The sequence below is a fragment of the Dermacentor variabilis genome, chromosome 1 (assembly GCF_050947875.1).
Source record: "Dermacentor variabilis isolate Ectoservices chromosome 1, ASM5094787v1, whole genome shotgun sequence".
In the NCBI taxonomy this organism is placed as follows: domain Eukaryota; kingdom Metazoa; phylum Arthropoda; class Arachnida; order Ixodida; family Ixodidae; genus Dermacentor; species Dermacentor variabilis.
Window position 1 is genome coordinate 1,267,733 of NC_134568.1, and position 24,459 is coordinate 1,292,191.

General features: G+C 46.8%; 2 protein-coding genes across 3 annotated transcripts in view; one reads left to right on the forward strand and one right to left on the reverse strand.

Annotated features, from left to right (window-relative positions):
• Positions 1 to 13,533, forward strand: part of LOC142575020 (uncharacterized) — a 30,072-nt gene extending 16,539 nt beyond the window's left edge. For both annotated transcript variants that reach the window (XR_012826547.1, XM_075683995.1), the window contains one exon: positions 13,111 to 13,533. Coding sequence is in view for 1 of the 2 variants with exons in the window: in XM_075683995.1 (XP_075540110.1) it covers positions 13,111 to 13,113 (3 nt within the window). In the remaining variant the exon portion in view is untranslated. The remainder of the gene's footprint in view (positions 1 to 13,110) is intronic.
• The window catches only part of LOC142575029 (uncharacterized), a 129,356-nt gene that overhangs the window by 69,181 nt on the left and 35,716 nt on the right, over positions 1 to 24,459 (reverse strand). The window lies entirely within an intron of this gene.

The following is a 24,459-nucleotide window of genomic DNA, read 5'->3' on the forward strand; positions in this document are numbered from 1 at the left end:
GATGATTTTCTCTTACGCACATGTGTCAGCTTTGAAATATTGTTGCGTTTTGTAGCTGACATTTTTTATATCTGTGAAAAAAAATGTATTTTTAGTTTGTATCTCCCGTGCGATAACCTATGCATGCATTCTAGTTTTCTTCTTTTTCTTGTGTTAATTTTGTGCATGTTGACTTGCTGCATCATCCCGTTTGCCATGTCTGTAAAATTCATTGTAAAATTGTGAAGTGCTTGCGTACAATGCCAACTGTTTTACGGATGACAAGGACCTTGTCAGGCTCTTGTCTTTTGTCTTGGCACACCCTCTTTTAGTCGGAAAGGAATAAACTTTCGCTAAAAGAAGTTGCGAAGACTCCAAAAAAGCAAAATTGTCTTTAAGGTGGCTAAAAACTCGCTAAATTAGCTGGTTTCTCCCAAATTGATGACACTGGTCAACGACAACCTAATTCAGTACCCATTACAGCAATGTCCAATCCAAGGAGAGAGGTGGAGTATTTCTATTTCCAAAGCTTCCTTTGTCCGAGCCATCGACGCTGATAACCTTGTTGCCGAGGCACCTGTACAAATTCTCTTCGAGCTGGACACGTCCTTGCGCTAAACCAAATTCAGAGTATTCATAGATGCGCCAGCCCATATTCTTGTCGCTTGTCTCTGCGACGTTCTGGCAGAGACAAGCCTCTTTGAAAATCGACTTTCTTTGGAAACTACGCTTTCGAAAGCAGAGACAGAGGGCAGATGAAATGCTACTTTGTAGATGGAGCTTTAAAATATATCATTCTATATTACACGCCATAACCAACATCAGTTTATAAGGCACAACACAGTGGAGACTTCAGAATAATTTTGACGACATGGTGTCCCTTAATGTGCATCTGAATACAAGTACACAGGTGCTTTTACATTTTGCCTCCATCTAAATGTGGCTGCCGCAGCCAGGAAGAAATGTGCGACCTCGAGATTAGCAGGGCTGTGCCATAGTCGCAGGGCTACCGCAACCGGTACGGGTAGAACTTGTATCAAATTCTTAGGTTGTCGCTGAATATAGTCGATACTGAGCCCACAGTCACCGAGAAACCAGCTCTAAGCACATCTTTGATCTTCCACATGATAGTTCCACATCAGTGAATCAGCAGTGCGAGGCTGTGTTGACTGGCGTGCAGCTTCCAAGAATGCAGAGTGGCCCCCTGGGAACAACTTGACACAGCAGTCATTTGCACCTGCTGGTACTGAATTCCAGTTTCGGTGCCAGGTGCCTTAATACCAGCATGCTGCCACAAAGGCAGCCAGCCAGCAAGTGAGTGACGCTTGAGTTAGGCTTCCATGCTTCCAAACCACTGCTGCATAACGTCGGCGATCTGTTCTTCCAAAAGTAATTTGCCTGACACCAGGTTTGCTAGATTCATAGAGGAAAGAAAAAAAATACCCCTGTCAAGTGGGCAAGTTAAGTGCACTCGGTTTCAAGGGCACTTTCCCAAATCTAATTGTCGCAAACAGAGTGTACTCGCAGAAGAGTGCACTCTGGTCGGAGTGTGTTAACTGAACGCACTTTGCTGGTAGAATGTGTAGCTTCGCCGCCAGCAGTTTCAATTATACAAAATGTAATGCATAGGAAAAAATCACAGAAGTTCATTCTAGCTGTTGAACAGCTTTTAACAAAATAATCGGAACAGAGCTCGCTGATAGTCTCTTCTAGCAAGATGAACTGCCACTTCGTCACATGCCACCATCTTGTTCTGGATTTGCTAGGCATTCGTCTTGGCCAGCCGTGACTTGTAACACTTTTATAATAAAAACACAGTGAAACCTCATTAATTTTAAGTTGGTTAATTCGAAATCCCAGATAATTCGAACATTTTCTATGGTCCTGTATTTTCCTATGTAAATTTGACCAGATAATTTGAACCGGCAGCCCAGGCCAACCCGCTTATTTTGAAGATTTGGGGTGCCATGCAGCAATTCCCGATCCCCATTTCACTGCAAACCTGACGAAACGACGGCCATTCAGAGCCGCGAGGCGACGCCACTTAGCAATCGCGATTATTTATAGACGAAGCGCCCGACCCGGAGTACTGCTAGCACAAAAATTTGTCCACGGTACGCCCCGCGCAGTGCTGAAGCGCGCACCTGTAAAAGGGAAGACGTGCTTCACTGCAGTGCAGTGGGCATACCAGTTTTTGTCACGTGCTCTCGTCCCCCCACTCAGCACGCTCCTCGCAGTCACAGCGTCAGCGCATGTTCCGTGTTGCTGCCAGTGGCTGCCGTTGCCCATTCTCTCTCCGTGCCTGTGGTGACCTGTGTGCTGTTTGGATCAGCCTACAGCTATTTCAGCCCGCTGCAGGTGCGTCGATCAATCCAGGGTGGCGGCGCCCTTCGGAGAACGAGCGAGGACAACGGCGCTAACCGACCATGCACCGCGTTTGGAGGATCGGTGACGACAGCAGGGCTGGCCACGTTTGGCGCCCTGTGCATTGTTGGTTAATTTGCCAGGTCGTCATGGTCTCTCTGTGGCACAGGGAGCCGCCTTGGCAAAAGGGTACTTTGCGGTACGGGGGCCCCAGGATTCGTCACAGTCTGCCGACACACGAGGCGACCAAGGAGAAAGGCAGCTCTGGAATGTAGAGGCGCAGAATGAGTTCGGCGGGCCAACTATTGTTACCCAACTCCCCAACGCGGACCTGATCTGCTACGGGTGGGGGAGTTGCCGCGGGAACGTCGTCGTAGGCTCCTTCCCACGCGCCGACCAAGACGCAAGACAATGTGCTACCCAGGCGCGCTACCCGGGACGGCTCAGATTTTTATGAAGCCCCTCTGAAGTAGGCTCCGGACCATTGCACCTGTGTGTGTGTGTAACCCGTCCCGGGGAGAGGCGGCCTGTTTACAATGACTGGACGAACGTTTCTGTCCCCTTGGAAGCAAGGGGGGACCAAGTGCTTATAAGCAGCGATTGTCGGCTGCTAGTGTGTGCTCGTTGTCGTGCTCGAAATGTACTCGTGAGCTGTGTGCTCCGTTGGTGTATGTTAGTCTTGCGTGCTCCATTTGGGAGCCACGCATAGACTGTGTAAATGCATCTCTTGTTCAACTGTAAATAACGTAAATAAATCCTGCTCGCCTAAGTCCCAACGAAGAGTCAAGTTCATCCCTACGACTACGACCTCCAAATCTAACAGTGCGCAATGCTGGTCTGCGTCGTTTTTTTTGGGTGCGGTGATTAGGGGTGTTGCAGCATGGGTGATGTTCCTTTTTTTTTCTGAACTGTGCAGAAGTGCCAGTGAGCAAAGATGCCAAAGTATACGACTAATGCTGCAGCAGAAAGCAGGGCAATGAAAGAACTACCGTTCTGTTCTGCACAAACATGTGCGGTAAACACAAGTTGCCGCAACTCGTAGTTGGAAAGAGTGGGAAGCCTCGCTGCTCTAAAATGCATGGCTGCCACCAAGCGATGAGTTTATCTACGAGCACAACAAGAAAGCCTGGGTCAGAGGCGCAATATTTGAAGATTACGTTCGGCAGCTTGACCGCAAATTCGCAACCACAGGCAGGATTGTACACATTGCCCGGCGCATGATGACATCCCACACCTGAAAGGTATCAGGATGGCATTTCCTCCTCCGAACACCACGTCGATCTCGCAGGCAATGTACCAAGGTGTCATTCACCACATGAGGAAGGTTTACCGCCGCTACCTGCTCAAGCGCATGCTCCTTTGCTACGACAACGGCAAGGAGTACTCCATCGACCTCCTCGGGGCCATATGTCTTGTTGTGTATGCGTGGAAGCAAGTGGAACCCACTTTGATCATGCAGTGCTTTGAACACGCTGGCTTCGCAAAGGAAAGCACTCTCGATGCTGATGCTGACTATTCATGTGCACTTGATGAAGGAGCCGAGTATAGCGACTGCATCAATGCACTCTGCGCAGAGGATAGCGTATCCCGTGCAGTCGGCTTCGCCGAGTATCTGAACTTTGAAAATGATCAACAAATGTGCTACTCAGACTTAGAGTGAAGCTACCGTTGACGCGACCATGTGCGATGACAGCGATGACGACTCTAACGGGCCCTCCCGAGCACACGCTCTCGGGGAAGTTATCGGAGTGCTGGACGTTATCCGCAGTTTTGTTGAGTGCCACGGTGGAAATTCTCAAATGCTGCACGCAGCTGATCAACTAGAAAACATTATCCTTGGAGCCTCGAACTACAGGACGCGGCAAACCAGCATCTCTGATTAAGTAATCCAAAGGTTGCCGAATAAAGGTAGCGCATTCCTACAGCGAAATTTTTTGCCTGCGTTGCATTTTTGTGTTCAGTAAATTCGAAAACCCACCTAATTCGAAGATTTTTTTGCGGTCCTGATGACTTCGAATTAACGAGGTTTTACTGCACTTTCACGTTTTTTTCTAGAGTAAACATAGATGAAGATAGTTTTTTATTTATTATACAACTAAAGCAATCGCTTTTTAGTTTATTAAATTTTAATCTACATCTTCAAAAAACATGATTTTAGTGTGTCGCCATTTTTTTCAGTGCAAGTGCACTCTGTTTTCCCGTTTAGCACCGCGTAACCTAACTTGTCACTCGAGGTTCCAAAGTACACTCCCCATAAGTGCACTTAACTTGCCCGCTTGACAGGGGTATTAGACGGAGCCTCATTGAAGTCATAAAAAAAAATGTTGGGCTGCCTCATCATATGTTGCGGTTGGGTCTTAACGCCTTGCACCACCACACTCGAGTGCTTCTCCGAAAAGGCAACATGTGCTGCAGCAACATACAGCTGCCTCGCTAGGGCATTGTAATGAAGATAAATGCAATTGTTGCAATAAATGACCAAAGTTGCTCAGATGTAGTTGGCAAAGCACTTGATTTACTAAAATTTAAAACTTACTGGCAGCAAAGCACTGGGGTGAGTCTGAGTGCAGGGTCACTTGTTGGGCTAGCTTTTGGAGGCAAGATTATTCGAGATTTATTCGAGATGGTTTCGATCAGTCGACTGCAGAGAAGAAACAGTGTGTAGCCTTGAAACCTATCATTGCCAACATTTACAGCCTACCATATGTAATGTGCTTCAAGAAGAGCCCACAGCATCTTCATCAATGTTGGACGCAACTGCTTTTGCTGGGATCGTAAATCCAGACATCGACTTCCATAATTGTCTGAGCATGAGCATAAAAGAATGGTCAAAGGCAGTAGTGATTTCAGACTACAAGAGCTTTTGTGCATGGAGGTATTTTGAAGACGGGAGTAACCATAATTTCCGAGTGATCCCCGCAGGGCCGTCTGCGTCAGCAGGCGTTTGGTGTGTTGCGACACCACGTACCCGAGCACACGAGGGTTGGACCCTCCCGCGTGTAGCCGTGTGCGGCTTAGCCGTGTCTGGGGAAAGGGGGATCCTGGAGGTTGAGCCGATGCTGGGTGTCTGGACCTTTAAGGCCCCCCGGCGGAGGCAACACATCTCTTTGGCATCTGCTTCACATAGACGGCACCCCCGGACTGACCCACCCGGGGGAAATCGGTAGTTGCCTTTTCCTGTCTCTCTCTCTCTCCCTACAACCTTCGTCTTTTCCTTACTTTCCACCTTTCCTGTCTTCTTCTCATTTCTTTATTACTTCCGACCTTCCTGGCAGCAAGGGATAACCTTGTGAGTAACCAACCTTGGTTATGTCATATTGGGTTATAGTAGCAACGTACAGCTGGCGTTTGCAGGCCCTGTTTTTCAGGCCCTGCAGCGTCCCCTTGTTGGACTCCATGGTGGGTGGCTAGCGTTGCTGCCGAAAACTACACGTCCACACATGGCTACTTCCTTCCCTCCACTACCTGATCGCCCTCAGAAAAGAGGGCGCACCGATGAAGTCTTCCAGTTTTTTGGCCACCAAAAAGAATCCTTCCCACGTTTCCATGTGATTCATTCTGCAAAACCAGATAAACCAGTACGAACTATCTCACCCTTCCTTGTTTCCAAGTCATTGACTGAAGTCTTTGGTCTTCGTTATAAGGCGTCGAGGATGGCAAGCGGTGATCTCCTCTTGGAGCTCCGCGATCAAAAACAATGTGAAAAATTGTCAAAACTAGTGTCATTTGGGGAAACCCAAATAATTATAACCCCGCACCGCACGATGAACACCACCCGTGGTGTTGTCTCTGACGATGACTTGATGGAGCTCACTGAGGCTGAACTCTTGGAGGGCTTCAGTGACCAGAATGTTATCAATGTTAAACGAATTAAGATGAGGCGAGATGGAAAAGAGATCAAGACGAAACACCTGATACTCACCTTCGGCTCAAGTGTCCTTCCCGAGTCCATCGAGGCCGGTTATATCAAACTTCGTGTTCGGCCATACGTTCCCAATCCTCCCAGATACTTTAAGTGCCAACGTTTCGGCCACAGTTCATAGAACTGTCGAGGCCGGCTGACTTGTGCCAAATGCAGTGACAATGAACATTCCTCCGAAACGTGCCAGAACACTCCACATTGTGTTAATTGTGATGGCGAGTGTGCCGCATACTCGCGGTCGTGCCCGTCTTGGAAAAGAGAAAAGGAAATCGTAACAGTTAAAGTAAAGGAAAACATAAGTTTCAAGGAGGCACGCAGGCGGGTATCCTACCTGCCAAAGAAAATCTTTGCCGATGTGGCACTTCAGGGGGCAGCGTCACAACGGCCTCCGGAGGCTGTCCGACCCACAAGCAGTGAGTCGGCAGTTACGCCATCTGCCCCCGCGGGGGTTGCAGCTAGCATTGCTCCGTCAATCGAGGAGAAGGGACCATCAACCCCGAAGGTGGGCACAGCCGAGGAACCTCCCAGGTCCCTTCCAGTGCTGGCAACGGCCAGCGCAGCCAAATCCCCCAGGGAGCCCCATCGACCCCCGGGCTGGTGGGCGCAGGGGTCTTGCCCTCAAAGGTGGGACCTTCCCTGGTAACTTCTCGCTCACAAGACCATGTGTCCGGCGCCTCACAAGAGGCAATGTACACTACACCTATCCCTACAGCGCGCCAAGTGCCTAAGGAGCGGCGAGGCTCCCTCGAATGCTCCAGAAAGGGCAAAACCCCGATTACAGAGCCTCGAAAGAGCTCTGAAATCTAATCTCTGAAACCTCTATTTACACTTCTGTTTCTGTACACACAGCACCTATTGACTTCCAATATGGAAACACAAATAATTCAATGGAACGTCAGAGGTCTTCTTACAAACCTTGATGATGTGCAGGAACTCATCCAAAAACACAATCCAAAAGTGCTGTGTTTACAAGAAACACACTTAAAATCCAAACACACAAACTTTCTCCGACAGTATATAACTTTTCGGAAAGATCGTGATGATGCTGTCGCATCATCGGGCGGTGTCGCCATTGCTATCAACAAGAGCATTGCGTGTCAACTTTAACCGTAACAAAATCACGGCGAACAGATGTCCTATTCTGTCGCCTCAGAATAGGACACACATTTGGCACGCATATCTTCTTGCTCACTGAAAATGATCCTCCAACCTGCGGTAGATGCGGGGAGAGGCTGACCGTCCTCCACGTCCTGCTGGAGTGTCGGGCAGCCGAATCTGAGAGAAGGAAACATTTTTCCCTAGCATACCGGCAGCACATTTCCCTACATCCCGTAATGCTACTCGGCCCAGAACCTTTATTTGACACCAACACAGTCCTAAGTTTTCTGAAAGATGTTGTCTTGCATGTTGTTAGGCCCGCATGTTCGTAGCGGGTCCTCTCTTCAGAGGATGCCGCTGTGATAGCTCTTTCGTACAGCACATTCCTCTAGGCCCTTGTGTTTCAAGGGCTCTGGCGAGGCAGCAGTGCTCCAAGTAATTTTACCATCTTATATATTTTCTATTTTGCATCATTCTTCTACGATGGATTTTAATGTTCATAGTATTCGTCATTAGTCATCGGCATAATTTTATAGCACGTAGATTTTCCGCACTTTACAGCAACTATTTTTAGGCCACTTTACAGCCAAGTCACATCTTCTTCACAGAACTCATCATTCCACCACGAAATCACTAACACTGTCTTGGCGCTCTTTGGCCATATCTGGCCCTTGCGCCACTAAACCACACATATTCATTCATTCATTGATTGTATGAGAAGGATCACGGCCATATAGAAAATAGAAGGGGCAGAAACCGGTAGTGGCTTGTGTCGTGGTATTGTAGGCATAGGTGACGAACGGAAGAACTACATCCCAGTTGGAGTGGTTGGGTGCAATGTACATAGTGAGCATTTCACCAAGGGCACGATTAAAGCGTACCGTGGCACCATTGGTTGGCAGGTGATAGGCAGTGCATGTGCGATGAAATAGTGCATTCAGCAAGCAATATTTCAACGACTTCAGACAGGAAGGCACAGCCTCGGTCGCTGAAGAGTTCACGAAGCCCTCCATGACCAAGCATAAAAGTGGCAATTTCCTACGCTGTAGCAGCTGGGAGTGCCGCAGTCTGCATAGCATGTTAAGGGGTCGACGGCAACTGTAATCCACCGTTTGCTGGACAAACGTGCCACAGATACTCAAGGATGGAAGAGAGAGAGGAAGATCGCGAGAAACTGGCTGCTGCGTGTTGTTACTAGTCAGCCATTTTAACCCTGATGATGGCGCCGACGTTGAACAGTGGGTGGCTAAGTACGAACATGTGAGTGGAATCACCAGATGGGACCCTACACTTATACTAGCTAACCTGTTCTACCTAAGAGGCACGGCAAAGGTGTGGTTCGAAAACCATGTAGAGGAGCTGACCAGCTGGGACCAATGCAAAGAGAAGTTAAGAGTTGTTTGGCAAGCCAGCGGGCTGTGAAATTGCCGCAAAGCAGGAACTGGCCTCTCGTGCCCAATCTCCCACGGAGTCCTCTGTTTCGTATATCCAGGACATGCTGGTGCTTTGTCATAAAGCTGATCACGACATGACAGAACCTGAGAAGGTAGGGCATGTGCTCAAGGGAATTGCTGACGATGCCTTTAATCTGCCCACGTGCAAAAGCTGCTCTACAGTTGATGCTATGATCAAAGAGCGCTGACAGTTCGAGCAGGCCGAAAACCGACGCCTCCTGCCCCCATTCACCAGACTTCCCAATACTGCCGCAGCGTCGACATGTGAAAATCAGCCTGCAAAGCAGCAGGCGTCGCCATCAGAGGACGTGGTGCGAATCGTTCTACGTGAACAGCTTGCGATGGCGCTCGCAGCTTTCTGTTTGCATAGCCTTGAGGCTACCCCTTTTTCAGTTCCCCTCGTGCAAGCCATTGTTCGACAGGAACTTGAAAACTTTGGCCTACATTCTGTCTGTGCTGTCACCAACCCCAGAGCCAAGGAACGCCCTCCTACTATTTTTGCTCCACCTTGACTCTTCGCTCCGCGTTATCGCAACTCAAATAAGTGGAGAACCGCGGACGACCAGCCGATATGTTTCACCTGTTGCCGCATTGGTCATGTCGCCAGATACTGTCGCAACTCGTGGCCCTCAACATCTCGCACGCCGATCAACCTGAGCCGTTTTAATGGAAATGCCCGCAATGTTTCGCCCACCGCAAAGTCTTACAGTGCCGACAACTCTGCAAGGAACACGGGGTACAGTCTCTCACCATTGCCGCGCGAACATCCGTCTCGTTCACCGCAAACACGTCCCCCATCTTCCCGTTCGCTGCAGCCACATCGCCTTTCATCCCCTTTGGCTTTTGGCTGCACCCTTTCGGAAAACTAAGAAATGCAGCCCTCGGAGGTGATGCTGCGTTGCCCACTGCTGCAGCAAATCCTCTGTCTGTGCTCACAAAGAGAAGTGTCATTGACGTTAAAATAGACGGCTTATATGTCCGTCCAAGCACTCGTCGACATTGGTGCCCACATATCTGTGATGAGTGCTAGCCTACGTAGACGTTTAAAGAAGGGCCTCACCCCAGCAGCTCCCAGAGTGCTTTGTGTGGCTGATGGCGGCATGCTTGCTGGTTGTACTTGGAATGTGTACTGCGCATATAAGTATAGCCGGCCGCGCCCTACTTCTGTTCTCTTCGCTGTGATCGACAACTGCCCTCACGACGTTATCCTTGGATTGGACTTTTTATCCCATCATTCTGCTCTCATCAACTGCACAACCAGCGTTCTTCAATTGGAACTGCCTCAAGTCGCCGATGCTCCGAGCACCGCTCCACTGCACTTGTGTTCGCTTCAAGATGTGTGTCTGTCACCTGAGGCAGTCACTCGCGTGGCTTTGACTGCACCGCCACAGATTCTTGACGGTAAATATGTGCTTCACCCCATCATCAACGTGCTTTTAAACCGGAATGTTGCTCTTCCACATACGCTGGTAACGATTATTACTAACAATGTCGTTCTTCCACTTCTGAATTTCGGCCTGTGCCCTCAAGTGCTTCCAGCCGACATGTTCTTGGCCAGCATTTCCGAATTTGGCATTGCAATTCTGAATGCCGAGAGCGGTTTCTTAGCAACAATGGCAGCTCACAGCTGTGTTTCCCTAACGGATGACTTGGCGAAGATTGCACCTAATCTCACCTCTGCACAGGCCATGGACATACGTCTCCTCCTCAAATCGTACCTTAACATCTTTGATTTCGGCAACAAGACTTTAGGACAAACATCTGTTGTTCATGACCGTATCAACACTGGAGCCACGAATCCTATTCGTCGGCATTCCTATCGTGTATCGCATGCTGAACGTAGAGTCATCCAATCAGAACTGGACAAAATGCTCTGCAATGGGGTCATTGCGGAGCAATGACCCCAGTGACAGCTGCAGTCACTGAGGTTTCGCAGCAAACGAACCTTTTCACCGATATCACAGCAACATAAAAGCACACGTGTTGGGCTGTTAAGTGTGAGGTCGCGGGATCGAATCCGATGGGGGCGAAATGCGAAAACACCCACGTACTTAGATTTAGGTGCATGTTAAAGAACCCTGTTAAAGCTCCCCAGATGTTGACGTCACACCGAAGCCGGAATCCAATCTTATTGCAGGCGACCATCGTTCTCTGCTCGATGATAGTGTTCTCATCAGCTTAAGGGGCATGGAGGCGTGGAAGGACACGTGCTGATGTCACCAAGACAGATCAATGAACTCTGGTCAATGCCGCTGCGCACTGCATTGCCTTCACACAGAAAAGGCAACTTGTAGTTCGCGGTGACCAACGCCAATACCAATGCCTCGCCAGTTTCACGTGGCAGACAAGCCAGGCATTGAGCAGAGTTAATTCCTCTGAGCAAAGCCTGGCACCGCTGGTGTTGCGGTGTGCAGACGCATAATCGTGCGGCTATTTTCGTATTTCGTGCGTTTTCTTTATAACATGGAATAAATAATTACGGGAGACATAGCGCACTGAAAACAACCGAATCGGGTGTTTTTTAAAACTCAATTATTGCTTGTCTATAAAAATTCGGGCCCTCAATTCAGTAAATAAAAGGTTTGTTAATTAACGTAGTTATCGATAGTTATGAAAAAAAGAATCATCTTGTTGCAGTACGTAACTGCTGATGGAATACCATTGGTTGTGTCCTTGTATATTCTACATTTTATTTTTAAGAGCTTGGCTAACGTTAGCACTGTATATGCTGCCATAAGATGTTCTCCCGCATGTCAGACTCGCGTAGCCGTGGACAAAAAAGGCGAGCAACTTGGCTAACGTGGGTTGCTGTGGTCTCCGCGTTCACTGTCTCATCACGGCTTGATCTCTATTTGCACTCATCAGAGACAGCCGCAGTTACACGAGTCGGATGCATAGCGTGTACGGTCGTGTCCAGGGTACGTAATTGTATGCGTACATATGGTTGTGAGAACACACTAAACACAGATAAAGCACCACCGGAACTGCGCTTTTCTTTGATTTTGCTTGAATCATCAACCCGGCACATTTTATAGTTAATGCGCGAATATTGATGAGCACACTGCAATGAGCACAGCTTTGATCCTGCTACTTTCGTGCGTTGTGAAAGTGCTATAAGCTATCCACGCCTTCGCATTTGCACAGCCCGCCATGCTTTTTTTTTTTCACAATGCATTTTCTTGCAACACTGCTAATCGCACAGGAACGTGCGAAAGCTCCGTGGCAACTAAGGCACTGAAGAATCTGCGCCAGCAGAGCGCCTACTGTGGCGAAGTCAGCACTGGCTACACCGTCCCTGCAAAGTTAGTGGACGTCTTGGGGAGACGGATGTCTTGCACATTCCAGCTGGCGTTCCCAACGCGAGTGAAAACTAACAGGTGTTTCGCTTTATTGGGTGCCAGAGGCTGGGCCTTTGCCTGCTACGTGGGCTGCTTGGTCTTTTCAGGTGTCTTCGCACAGACGAAGAATCCCTCTTCATTTAACCACTGTCGTAGGCGTCTACAACTCGGAAGGCCGCCTAGCTGCAGCCGCTAAAGTTCCTAAGCTGCGCCATGTCGTGACAGTTGACTAAATAGCGTCGCCGAATGACGGATCAGTCGAGTGTGACGACGGCTTCGGCAATATTCTGAGCGCCGGCAGCGCTGTTTTTGTTATTCGCGCGAAATCTTTTCTGGCAGTTTCACAACTTTCAGTGCAGTACATTTGAATATGCAAAGGTGTGAAAATACAACCATGTGCTCGAAACTTGTTCTCAATAAGCGCAACAGCATGTGCTTTATTGATTGGCCATGGATAACACCATGGCCGCCTTGAGCCATCATAGTGCAAATTTTAACAGGCATGGAATTTGATTTTTAGGTTGATACCTCCATCAATGAATGAATGTATGATGTTTAGGCTCAGGTAGGTAGATTGAAAGCATTTCCTTTCTGGCTCCTCCTCCATTTCACTTTCGTATGGGCTGAACCACTGATGAAAATGACTCAAAATAAGAAATGAAATTGTACTGATACACTGAAATAAAGAAAAACGAAAATTTGAACTTGCATCCTTTCAGGTGTCAGAAAAGTGATAAATGGCGATGCAAGGAATAGTGCAAATAAACACGAACGGAAAAAGCAGAAAGCAAATAGCGCTTGTCGGTGTGTGCTTATTCGTCTCCCTGCAGCCTTTTGTTCTTGTTTTTTTGCGCTGCGCTTAAAAAACTTCTTTGCTGACGTACCATATTCAAGTTTAGTAAATGAATATACGACATGCACCTTACACGCTCTATTGCTTCTTTTTTTCTCGCAGTGATAATTGGGAAGCCTTTCGCCTGCATGCCAACGTGCTGTGGCTTCATTACTTGCTGACGAAGTTCCAGAATTTCCCAAAGACAAAGCAGGTCACGGAGGTCTTGGGCCGTCCACTTCTCGCGACCAACTAGCTGCCTGCATGGACGTGATCCTGTCTTTGCTGTCGGCCGAGCAGTTTGTGGTTGAAGAGGTCCTTCCACACTTCGGATGCGACGCCAAGGCACCGTGCTGTATATATACATACATATATAATTTGCTTGAAAGATTGCATGCCGCAATTTCAACTTGGCAACTTTTACTTTTGTAAATTCTTTTGTCGAATACAGATATTGATCTATTCACTTTTATGTTAATTTTATATTTTAATTATTTATGTATTGCGATTTTATTTATTCATGGAATAAAGATAACATGGATGCTCCGAGTGCTCAAGAAAAATGACTGTTGGAAATCGAATCGAACATTTAACATTTGCAATTTCAAGAAAGGTGAAATGAAACATTTTGTGGATTGTGTTCAACAACAAAAAACTTGTTTACATTATTTGATACAGGTACACCATGATGCAATATCACATCAGGTTAACGATGAACAATAAAAGTAATGAAAAAGAAAACAGCACGTTCCAAACGCATTTAGTAGTTTAATGCTCGTTTAGAAAGCTAAGTGCAATTCTAAAGTGCCACGCATGATTTTGAAGGGATCCAAACGTGGTTAGATAGCTCAAATAATAAATTGGTCTGTCTAAATCGAAACAGCGCATACATGGGCTGCCCAAGACAAGACACGCCAACAACTTGCTGCTGTTGTTCGTAAGTGACCTGCTCTGAGTATTTGTTCAGAAACTCTTATCGTATACGCACAAGTCTCCTGCCAAAGCAGAGTAATTCGGCAGAGTCTCCATTTGCAATGGTTTTTCTCCTTGCACACAGCAAGGACTGTTGCTGTCCCTCTTCGCATTGGAGCAGACAGAGTTGCCTACTTTGAGTAGTAGATTCTCCAATCTTGTAGGAATAGACTAGCGAAAAACTATTCAGTTCGTACTTAATAGAACATTTGCGCAACCCTATAGTATAAGTGCCTGGATTTGCAAGCACGAATTGTCACAGTCGCAACCTAATTACCATGCTGCGTGCACTCTTTCTAAGCATGATACGCGCTGCAATTGGATAAACTGTTCATGCTGTCGCTAAAGTCGCAGTGATGGCGGCAGTGTGAAACGTTTATCCAAGCTGTGCACATCTTGCTTAGAACGAGAGCCATCGCTGCGACCTTAGCGATGGTTTTTTTTTGAAGGCGAGCTATTAGAAAGCAGATGAGATGACTTGATACGAATGAGTAAGGACGTATTTTCTCAACAGGCAGCTTAAGATCCGATTGCGCCGATGCGGAGAAATTTTCATGTTTACTTATCACATCGTATAGAGATTGCCTGTGTCTGCATGGGGTGGGCTTAGCTTCCGCACCTCGCCAGCAGTATCGTCAGTTTCCCTTTGCTTTCAAGTAATTACTACTGTATTGGTGGTGAGCAAACTGGCATATGATAATGCGCAGGATAGCATTGTATTACGTAAATTGCAACTCGAAACTTCTAGTAAGAAAAAAATAATTGAGTGATATATTGCTCGGGTTTCTGCTATGTCTTTAAATATGAAAGCAGGTGAGGACAGTGATGCCTCTAAACTATGGACAACCACAGGTGGTGCTAAACACAGCTACCCACAAAAGCTCTCCACACAGTTTGTGTGGACAGTTTGTTTGGGCACGTGGAATTCGCGAAGCCTTTCTTATTCACGTGGCAGGAAGAAATGTTGGAGAGCGCAGTCTGTTAACTTACTAGACAACAAATATCACTATTTTTAGAGATGATACGTGCTCTTGTACATGTCCATACGCAGTTTCACCCATTCCTTTCTTTTCCCTATCCTTTCCCTTCATTACACTTATATACCCGCCATCTGAGCAATAAATTGCACTGTTCGTGTGCGCTGTGACCTCTCGCCTGCTTCCTTCCACGTTGTGCGTGCCAGGAAGAATTTTTCCTTGTCTAATGTATTGTGCGACAATCTTTCTTAGACAACTGCACGTGATGCATAGGATTGCGCTGCTTACTAAGCGCAGATAAAAAAGATGTCGAAATCGCGTATATCGTGCCCCGGAATGATTTGCAGAAATTTAAGAGCATTGTATGCACCAAACGCAAGTTAAACCACGGCTCATAAGAAAAAAAATATCTTGTGCCTTTCACAGTCGTTACCGCGCATTGAAAAGTGACTACATCCGCCGTGGTGTTGTATGGTGCACTTGGATGTTTCGCTGCTAAGCCCGAGGGTGCGGGATCGAATCCCGGCCGCGGGGGCCGCATTTCGATAAGGGCGAAATGCAAAAACGCCTGTTGGTGTTTTTGATGCCAACGGGCAACAAAACCTAGGGTTCTTTAACGCACGCTATTAAAGAACCCTGGGCAGCGAAAATTAATCCGGAGTCCCCAACTACAGCGTGCCTCATAATCGTATCGTGGTTTTGCCACGTAAGAACCCAGAATATAAGGTGGACATTTATTAATGACCGCGGTATTACAAGAAAACGTGCTGACGAACTAGTTCGTTTTCCTTTTTCCCCTTCATCACACCTTCTTTCTTGCTTTGCGTGTGTGCTGGCGTCCGCATTTTAAATTTAGCCGTAATTATAGCAATTTAACGGCCGGATTGGGACCTTGAAGAGAAACGGCGATTCTACATTGCCCTTGAAAAAATGTTTCAGCTGCGGAACACAGGCCAGGCCGCATGGCCGAGTTAAGCACAAGCATCTCTACCTAGGTGGTCGTACAGTTGTCAACACACACACGTGCCAATTCTCGCACATAACCCAACTAGTTAGTCTTAACAATCTGCTCGTGGCGTGCAGCGACTAAAAAAAAGTAGTTTCGATAAATCGTCGATTCATTGAGCGCCCGTTTGCGCCCTGTTTGGTTGAACAGTTTCGTGCCGAAACTGTAACTGCTTATTTTTTCAGTTTAGTTCGGGTTCACGTACATTCTGAGAATATGGGTTCGGGATCAGTTCCGGCTAGAATTAGGGTACGGTTTTCGGTGCGGGTTGATTATCATCAGCAGCCTGGCTACGCCCACTGCAGGGCAAAGGCCTCTCCCATACTTAACCAACTTGTTTAGATACCTGTTAATACAACCGAAAGCTATTTGTTGAACCGTACTTTCCGTGTAAAGGTTGACCAGGTGCTGTCCAGGTCTTTCAATCGAGAAACTGGCGTTCCACAAGACTGCGGGATCAATTATACTTTTCATGGTGAAATGATGCATCCAGCTTGAGCTAAATAATATGACTAAATAAGCTGATAAAAATGGTTTTATGCCGAGTCTGCAAAAAGTGCATGCATTTTTTTCACAAATAAAAGAGGAATTGTACGGGAGCCTGCTATTGGACTCTGGAAGTACAGAACTTTTTGGGCATCATTTTAGTCTCAAAACTGACATTCATTCCCCATAATAGATACTTGAAAGCTAAATGCCTGAAGACAGTGAACTTATTGAAATTTCTATTACGTTCAACATGAGGCATTGACACAAAGCACCTTTTCGAACTTGTATGGAAGCCCCGTCGGCTCATGCCTTGACGCCTCACGACCAGAGCCTTTAGGACAAGCCTTGCACAAATCCTTTAAGTAGAATCATATATGTGTAGTTCACTGCATCTTCAAAGCTCATATTCGGGTTTCACAATATTTTATGAAAATAACTTCAAACTGTGTGCATCCTTCCTATTCCACCATTACCAATAACACATGTACTGCTCTTCCATCACTGACCTACAGCGAAGCTTCCCTTCTCATTTCATGTGTCAGAACTCAGTGAAGAAATAGGTGTCTCAGTGCTTGAACAGCACCTGATGACTCCAGCGAAGCTGCTGCCACAGTGGTAGTGGCAGCTGGTAGAATGTGACATTGTTTGAAGAAGTCACGAAGAACGCTAGAGATACACATTTGTATGCACTTCTAAGAGCTTTAGGCGAAGTACAGTTGTACTGAATTTGACACACCAAAGTCGCATGCTTGCGTTTCCTATGCTCTAGTCGGTCCATCCTTCTCGTAACAGTGTTGCTGTTTCCACCCGGAAACAAATATTCTTACTGCTGAGCCCTATGCAATATTGTCCGCAGTAAAGCGCGAAGAAATTAAAATTACAAAAGGTAATTTTATTTGCGGAGTCAGTGCCGTGAAAGCAATATTTATTGCTTTTACGACACTTTTGTCTTTGCAATCACTTTCAAGTCATTACAAAGGCGTGAAAACCCTGTATTTAACTACCTTTATTCGTTGCTATGCTATCTATGCGTGTAACCAACATGTTATAGTGTGCTGGGCGTTCGGGCACAAAGGAATCGGGGGTACGCTCTTAAAGAAGTTTGCACCCTTTGTGGCTTATCTTGTCCCACAAGAGTAATCGTCATCTGCTTTGCTTGCGTTTACTTTCTTGAAAATTCTGCGCTCGCTACTTTCCTGTCTAAAATGCTATGTCACGCTGATAGCACGCATGCCGTTCGTGACATGGAAGTACCGGGCGCACAGTGTTAAAGAAAGGAAATGGTGGTAAGAAAGATGGGGATTATTATTTGTGGGACGAGATAAGCCCTATAGGTGGTGCGAACTTTTTTAAGAGTGTAATGTGTTTGGAGATCATTTCACTACATCCATAGCAACAAATTGAAGAAGCTTATCCATGCGCAATTTTTGCGAGTTACAATAATACAAAGCCAACAGTCCAAGGAACCAAGGAAAGCATAAGTTAAATTACTTGCTATAATTTAAATGTAGAAGTGCTAAGGAAAACTAAAAATGAAAGTGTGAGAGAAACTCCTTGCCGCTGGTGCGATCCGAACCCACATCTTCGCATTGCACTTAGCCTACTGTAGAAAGCATGTTTTACATCCACCGACATGACCACTAGCTTTGAACGGTACTAGCTACGGCTAGCACACATATCATGCCCAAGAAAGTGGATGAAAAAACGGCACTGCAGAAGCTCAATTGGTAAGGGCATCGCACAAGTAATGCGAAAGCGTGGGCTTTGATCCCAGCAGCGGTAGGTAGTGTTCTCGTCCACCCTCCCCCCCCTTCAAGTTTCCTTTACTTTATCTTTTTAAAATTTCAATTAAAAGCAAGCAGTCTACCCATCTAATTTTTGGTTTCATTGTCTGTTGGCTTCACGTGATTGCGACTCCTCCACATGGAAAGAGGTACTGCCAGGTATTGTTGATCTTGGGAATAACAACAAAACTTGTGCATCTTGCTGGTTGAATAAGCATGCACATATGAGGAGCCTGCTTTATAAACTTGTAATGTGTTAGCATTCTTAGGGGACTTCACTGGCTTTCTACAGCTATCTATGTTTCTATGCATATTTGTATCTAGCCGTTTTCCCGCCTATACCTGGGTAGTCAGTGGCGGAATGCGTAGCACATCGGGCAGAAGTGCTGAGGCAACAGGGTTCGAAACTAACGCTTGGTCCAACTTGGGTGACTGAGTATGCGGAAATGTGTACTTATGTGTCGCTCTTCAACGAACATCTTTGACGCCGACTTGGAGTATTGGGTATGTGTCACTCGGTCTGTGCTAGTTAGTCTGCAATGAAACTCTTCAATGCCAACTTGGGGTCACAGGGTATGTGCCAGTAGGTGTGTGCCGCTCTTCAATGAACGTATTCGACACCAACTTTGGTGAATAGGTATGCACCACTGGGAATATCTGCCTCTCTACAATGACGGAAAATATCACTCCGTACAACAGCACAATGCAGTGCACAATGTTTATTAAGATGCTCTGCCTGCGATGATGTTTATGTGCTCTGCGCAATTCACGTTGTGCTCACACATCGTGTGGCATATTGCGCGTTGATGTGCTTGTGCTTTGTGTTGCATAGATCCTCTGCAAAATTTTTAAAGAAAACAAACGTACCCTATGAAATAATGCCGTTTCCTGTATTTGTATGACCCGCCGTGGTTGTTCAGTGGCTATGGTGTTGGGCTGCTGAGCACGAGGTCGCGGGATCGAATCCCGGCCACAGCGGCCGCATTTCGTTGGGGGCGAAATGCGAAAACACCCGTGTGCTTAGATTTAGGTGCTCGTTAAAGAACCCCAGGTGGTCAAAATTTCCGGAGTCCTCCATTACGGCGTGCCTCATAATCAGAAAGTGGTTTTGGCACGTAAAACCCCAAATATTATTATTGCATTTGTATCGTATGCATTTGTCACAATTTGTACAATGGTCCTTTGCGATACCTTTCAAGCAGTTTGCTCTACGGAGGAGCCTGTATTTCTACAACTACTACTACAATTGAATGCGGTTAATACATTTGCGTAATCTATTAATAATTCATACGAGAGTATTGCACAACGCATTTGGTTAGGCTATACATACCTATGGGGGCGAAATGCGAAAACACCTGTGTGCTTAGATTTAGGTGCACGTTAAGGATCCCCAGGTGGGCGAAATTTCCGGAGTCCTCCACTACGGCGTGCCTCATAATCAGAAAGTGGTTTTGGCACGTAAAACCCCAGAATTTAATTTTAGGCTATACATACGTCGATAATTTCAAGTCTGCCAAATACTATCTGTAAAAATGTTTTGGCGTTGCCACGCGTACAATATTCATGTACTGACACCTTTATGATGGTGTAGAAAAATATTTTGGTGATCTTAGTGCACAGTGTTCTTAGGACAGCTTTGGGAAATGCTTCAGCTGATCTAAAATTGAATGTCAGCCTCAGGCCCTACGTGTGGAAGTGTGATTTACCTGGGCGCTTCAGTGATAGAAGTGTTTGTTAGCAAATATAATCTACAATGTTTTTATCGCGAAAATGATTTTAAATGCGAAATAGTCTAGTCGCTCATATTGTGAAATATTTATGCGTGCAAATGCATCTAATCTATTGCTTCTTTTTGCTTAGTACACACTAGACACCTTTTAGGCTACCAGTTAATTGTAAAATAAGGGGTTTTATGTGCCAAACACATCATTTGATTTTGAGGCACGCCGTAGTGGGGTGGGGGGGATCCGAAATAATTTGGACCACCTGGGGTTCTTTAACGTGCACCTCAATCTAAGTGCACGTGTGTTCTCGCATGGCGTTGCCATCGAATTGCGGCCGCCAATGCCGGGATTCGATCCCATGACTTCATGCTTAGAACCCAACATCATAGCCACCAAGCAACCTCGCCATGTTACTACCATTTGTTGGTAGTATTTGCTCTGCTGAGTTGTTCTGGTTCAAATAGGAAGACTATATTTATTTATTTATTTATTGTACCCTCAGGTCATACATACAATGCATTAGAGAGAGAAGGGGCTAGCATCACATATATAGGGAGAAAAAAAAGAAAATAAAGCAGGATAACAGAATGAGCAATTCAGCAAACATGTCATAAAATATATTCTCCGTGCAACTGAAATGGTGTTTTCAGACATACAAACGAACAAAGAGAGACAAAAGAATACGTAAACTGAACCGATATGAGTTTTCAGGTATGCTGTGGTTGTTTGTTTTGGAGTCAGTTCCTGTCGTGGTTTTTTTTGGGTGCCATGCTTCCTTCCTCACACAGATTTATTAGCGTTCTTATTTTTTACTCGCCCACTGGTATTTTTCTTTAAAAAATAATGCATGCGGTGTGCAGAATGTGGAATGTGTGTATCGCAAGCGCCCTTAGTTTTTCTTGATATCAGGCTCTGAAGGTTAAGCTTAACGTAATTGAGATGATAATCCAGAATTCAGAATAATTCAGGTAATTCACAATAATATTTTCCAAGAGGGGCTTGGATACCCCGATATTCACTGCCCTGGCTTCGTTCTTGTCATGCATAGGTGTGTGCTTGACCTTTTTATGACTGCGAATTTCCGCCAATGGCCACCTGAATGTTATCGGCAAATGGTATGCGACACTATATTGAATTTGTGGTTTAAACAATGCTTTAATTGCATCTTAGGTGTTGGTTAAAATGCTGTCTCCTACCTATCTGCTACGTATTACTAAAAAGCGGAAACAACACGGATAAATCACTTATTTGTGGTTTTTTATAGGTCGGCTCTATGTGCAACAGCAGTTTCGCCGTAAACGAAACTCAGCCAGATGCAAACGGGAATCATTGGCTTCTGGCACAGGCTTTTCTTCGTCGCATTCATGCAAATTATGAGAGGCAGTCTAACCAAGACATGGAAAGTTGCCAAGTCATTGATGCACACAAGCCAAATTACTAGGGCATTGAAATCCCGCTTTGCAACGCCAACAAGCTGCAGTTACTTCTGCTGCAAACTTCTTCTGTGATATCACAAATAAAGAGAATATAGATGGTCCGGCCATTTCTGGAACTTCATTGTGGCACTGTTGAACAGCCGTTGGCTCTCACCGCTGCTGTTCAGTTCCAGCATACAGCTACATCCTACGTAAGATCTATGCTTACTGACTGACTGCGAAATATCGCCCGAGTTTTCTTATTTCATTGGCTGGCCTCAATCCTCGAGTAAAGCCCCAAGTTTAGGTCTGAGGTAAGGCCAGCTTGAACGGCACCAATATAAGAATTGTCACCCATGAGAGCACACTGAAAGCCACTGAATAAATGGGTTCTTTTCACAAGAATACTCCAGCCAAGATCGACCTGGCTCTGTCAGCTCTAATATTTTCCTCGCAGTTGCCACATTTTGTATTTTGAACCTGTGCTTGCTATTCCACAGGTGGTGGCTTCTCGGTAGCTTTCTTCTTCTTTGACGTTGGCATCAGTTGCATCATCACTTACTATTGATTGCTTTCACCGGAAAGGGTTTGTTCCATTCACATTTTCCGCAGGTGAAGCCCCTGCCAACCTGATTGGGGCGGCATGTTCAATATCATTTCCCTTGATAATTGCGATTTCCTGTAGCGTTGCACATCCCTCTGTGAGTAGCCCAACGTCGTCTACAAAGCATAGTAGCGTGACCGATGAGATTACCTGTAGCAGACCTATCGGCACTATCAGACTACCAGCACTATCTAAGCCACGCGTGAGCACCTTACTAAGTTCCTTGAGATGGTTGACCAGCGGTATCGGGTTGGCGTCCATATCACTGTCAACTGATCCGGCCTTTGAGTCGCCGATAAATGTGGATGAGCTTGATCTTAATAGTTGTGGGCAAATATCAATGGTGAGCCTCTTTTCGTTGTGCCAGTTGGTTTGACGTTGCCCCGGATATCTGCTAGTTGTACAAGCGGTTCAAAACCTGGCAACACGAAACAAATGAGGAACATGGAGACAACGAACAGTGAGCTCTTCCACTCGCTGGTCCCGTTTGACCACCCGTGTGCGAGTGCGACGACTGCGGTGAGTATGAGGTAGATTGATATTTCGACATTGTTAACGTGCAATTTGGAGAAGTGGGTGCTGTCGGTCAGGTCCCATACCAAGTTTTTGCACATTTCTGCGTTAGTTTCGAAGAGTGGCTCGAAGACGTTGCGTTCGCTGTCACGGTTAACGGATTGCCGTACATCTTGCAGTCAAAGAAGGCCTTAAGTTGGGGAGGCATCGCATCGCTCTGAGCAACGAATGTTCAGTCTATAATCTCCACGTTCGGTTTCGGTTCCCCTACGCTTGCGCAAAAGCTTCCGAACTTGAATATCTCGTCTCCAAGTGCGACTTTACCCTCGGTATCACAGCTGAGTACAGAGGAATACCTCTCCCGTTTTCATCTTGAATAAGTCGCTAGAGACCAGTACGTTAGTGGGTAGCTGCTTCCACTCTCGTTTCGGTAGACGGGTATGAGCACCGAGTTGGGCTGGCCGAATTAGAACCTCTTCTGCTCTAATTTGATGTGCACGGAGGCACCGATGTCAGTTCTGAAGGAGTTGAGTATGTCCTTAACATTTCCGAGAGGCGCGAGTTGCGTATCCGTTTCATGATCATTTTGACGAATGCGTTGAGCGCCAGCCATACAGCAAGGAGCGGGAGATAAATGACACATGGGACCCTGGCATGATCCTTTTGGGCCACGACAAGGGTGAGTATGCCGACAAGCGTGATCGCGCCGACAAGCGTGATCGCGCCAACACACAGGTCCTTTCTGAGGAGGGGTTCGAGATATGATCGAACGTTTGCATGGTTTTCATGCTTCTGAAGCGATTCCTGAACGTCGCGTTACACTCGCTGACATAGATGGATGGTGCATTCAAGGAGTCTGCAAGGTCCTGCGGTTTCGCATCGCATAGGCAGAAAATTGAGCACGAGATCATTGATGCGATGTCACAAATGGAGTCGCACATGTTTACACTGTGGGTTGTGCAGCCCATGCGGGTATCGGTTGCGGTGGCAGGTGCTGACATAGCAGCTTAGGCGCTTTGGGTATGAGTCACTCTAGAACAGTTAGCGGGTGAATAAACGGCACCAGAGCAGCATCGGCTGTGTGTCCATATATATATATATATATATATATATATATATATATATATATATATATATATATATATATATATGCGCCTTGGCTATTTAAGCGTTGCGCCGGTTCTTTGTAAAATGCACCGTACCGCCAACCTAGCTGCGTATCTCTGTGCCGTCTGTCACCTTCTGCTGCCGTTTCATGCGACGGCATGCATGTTGCCCAACGCGCCACTATCCGCTTGTGTGTGCTTAATTCAACGTAGCGTGAGCAGGGCGATGATGCGACGGTTGACGTCCACTGTCGAGAGGCCGATGGGTGGGCCGTATACAAATCTGCCAGCGGTTTCGGGGTCTCGCCGTCGTTGATTGCGGCATCCTGGTTCTTCGCGTGGATTAGCGCGTCGTGATCGAGCGCCGGCGACGCGAATCCATCCTCCTGTGTTGCGCCGCCTTACGGCGAGGAACCTGCATCCACGATGCCTGCCAAACGCGCGTACACGAAGCCTGACGATCAAACGTACACCGGCTTAGCGGACTATATAGCCGCCGCTCTCAAGTTCGACGTTTGAGGCCAGAATGTCGCTAGCGCGCAGATAGAAGGTCCTGGAGAGGCATGTGAAGCCGCGTCTCCCTAGATTGGCGCGTACAACTGACAACTACAGTTGGATTCTGCACTGAGCTGCACCAATACGCTTGATTACTGCACATAGTGGAGGCTTGCAGGGGACGCTGCGGGGCGTAGTCTTGTGTCCGACCGCGGATCTTAGCGGTTAGCAGGCGCGCCCGCCGCTTTACAGGTGTGCGATGAGCGCTCTCACGGCGGGTGATTTACACCCGCTGCGCTCAGAAGTAGCTCGTTCTATGGCGGCGCTGGCCGACCGCGACGACCCCCCTCGACGACCGCGCCCACCCCATGAGCGGCAATCGGCGCG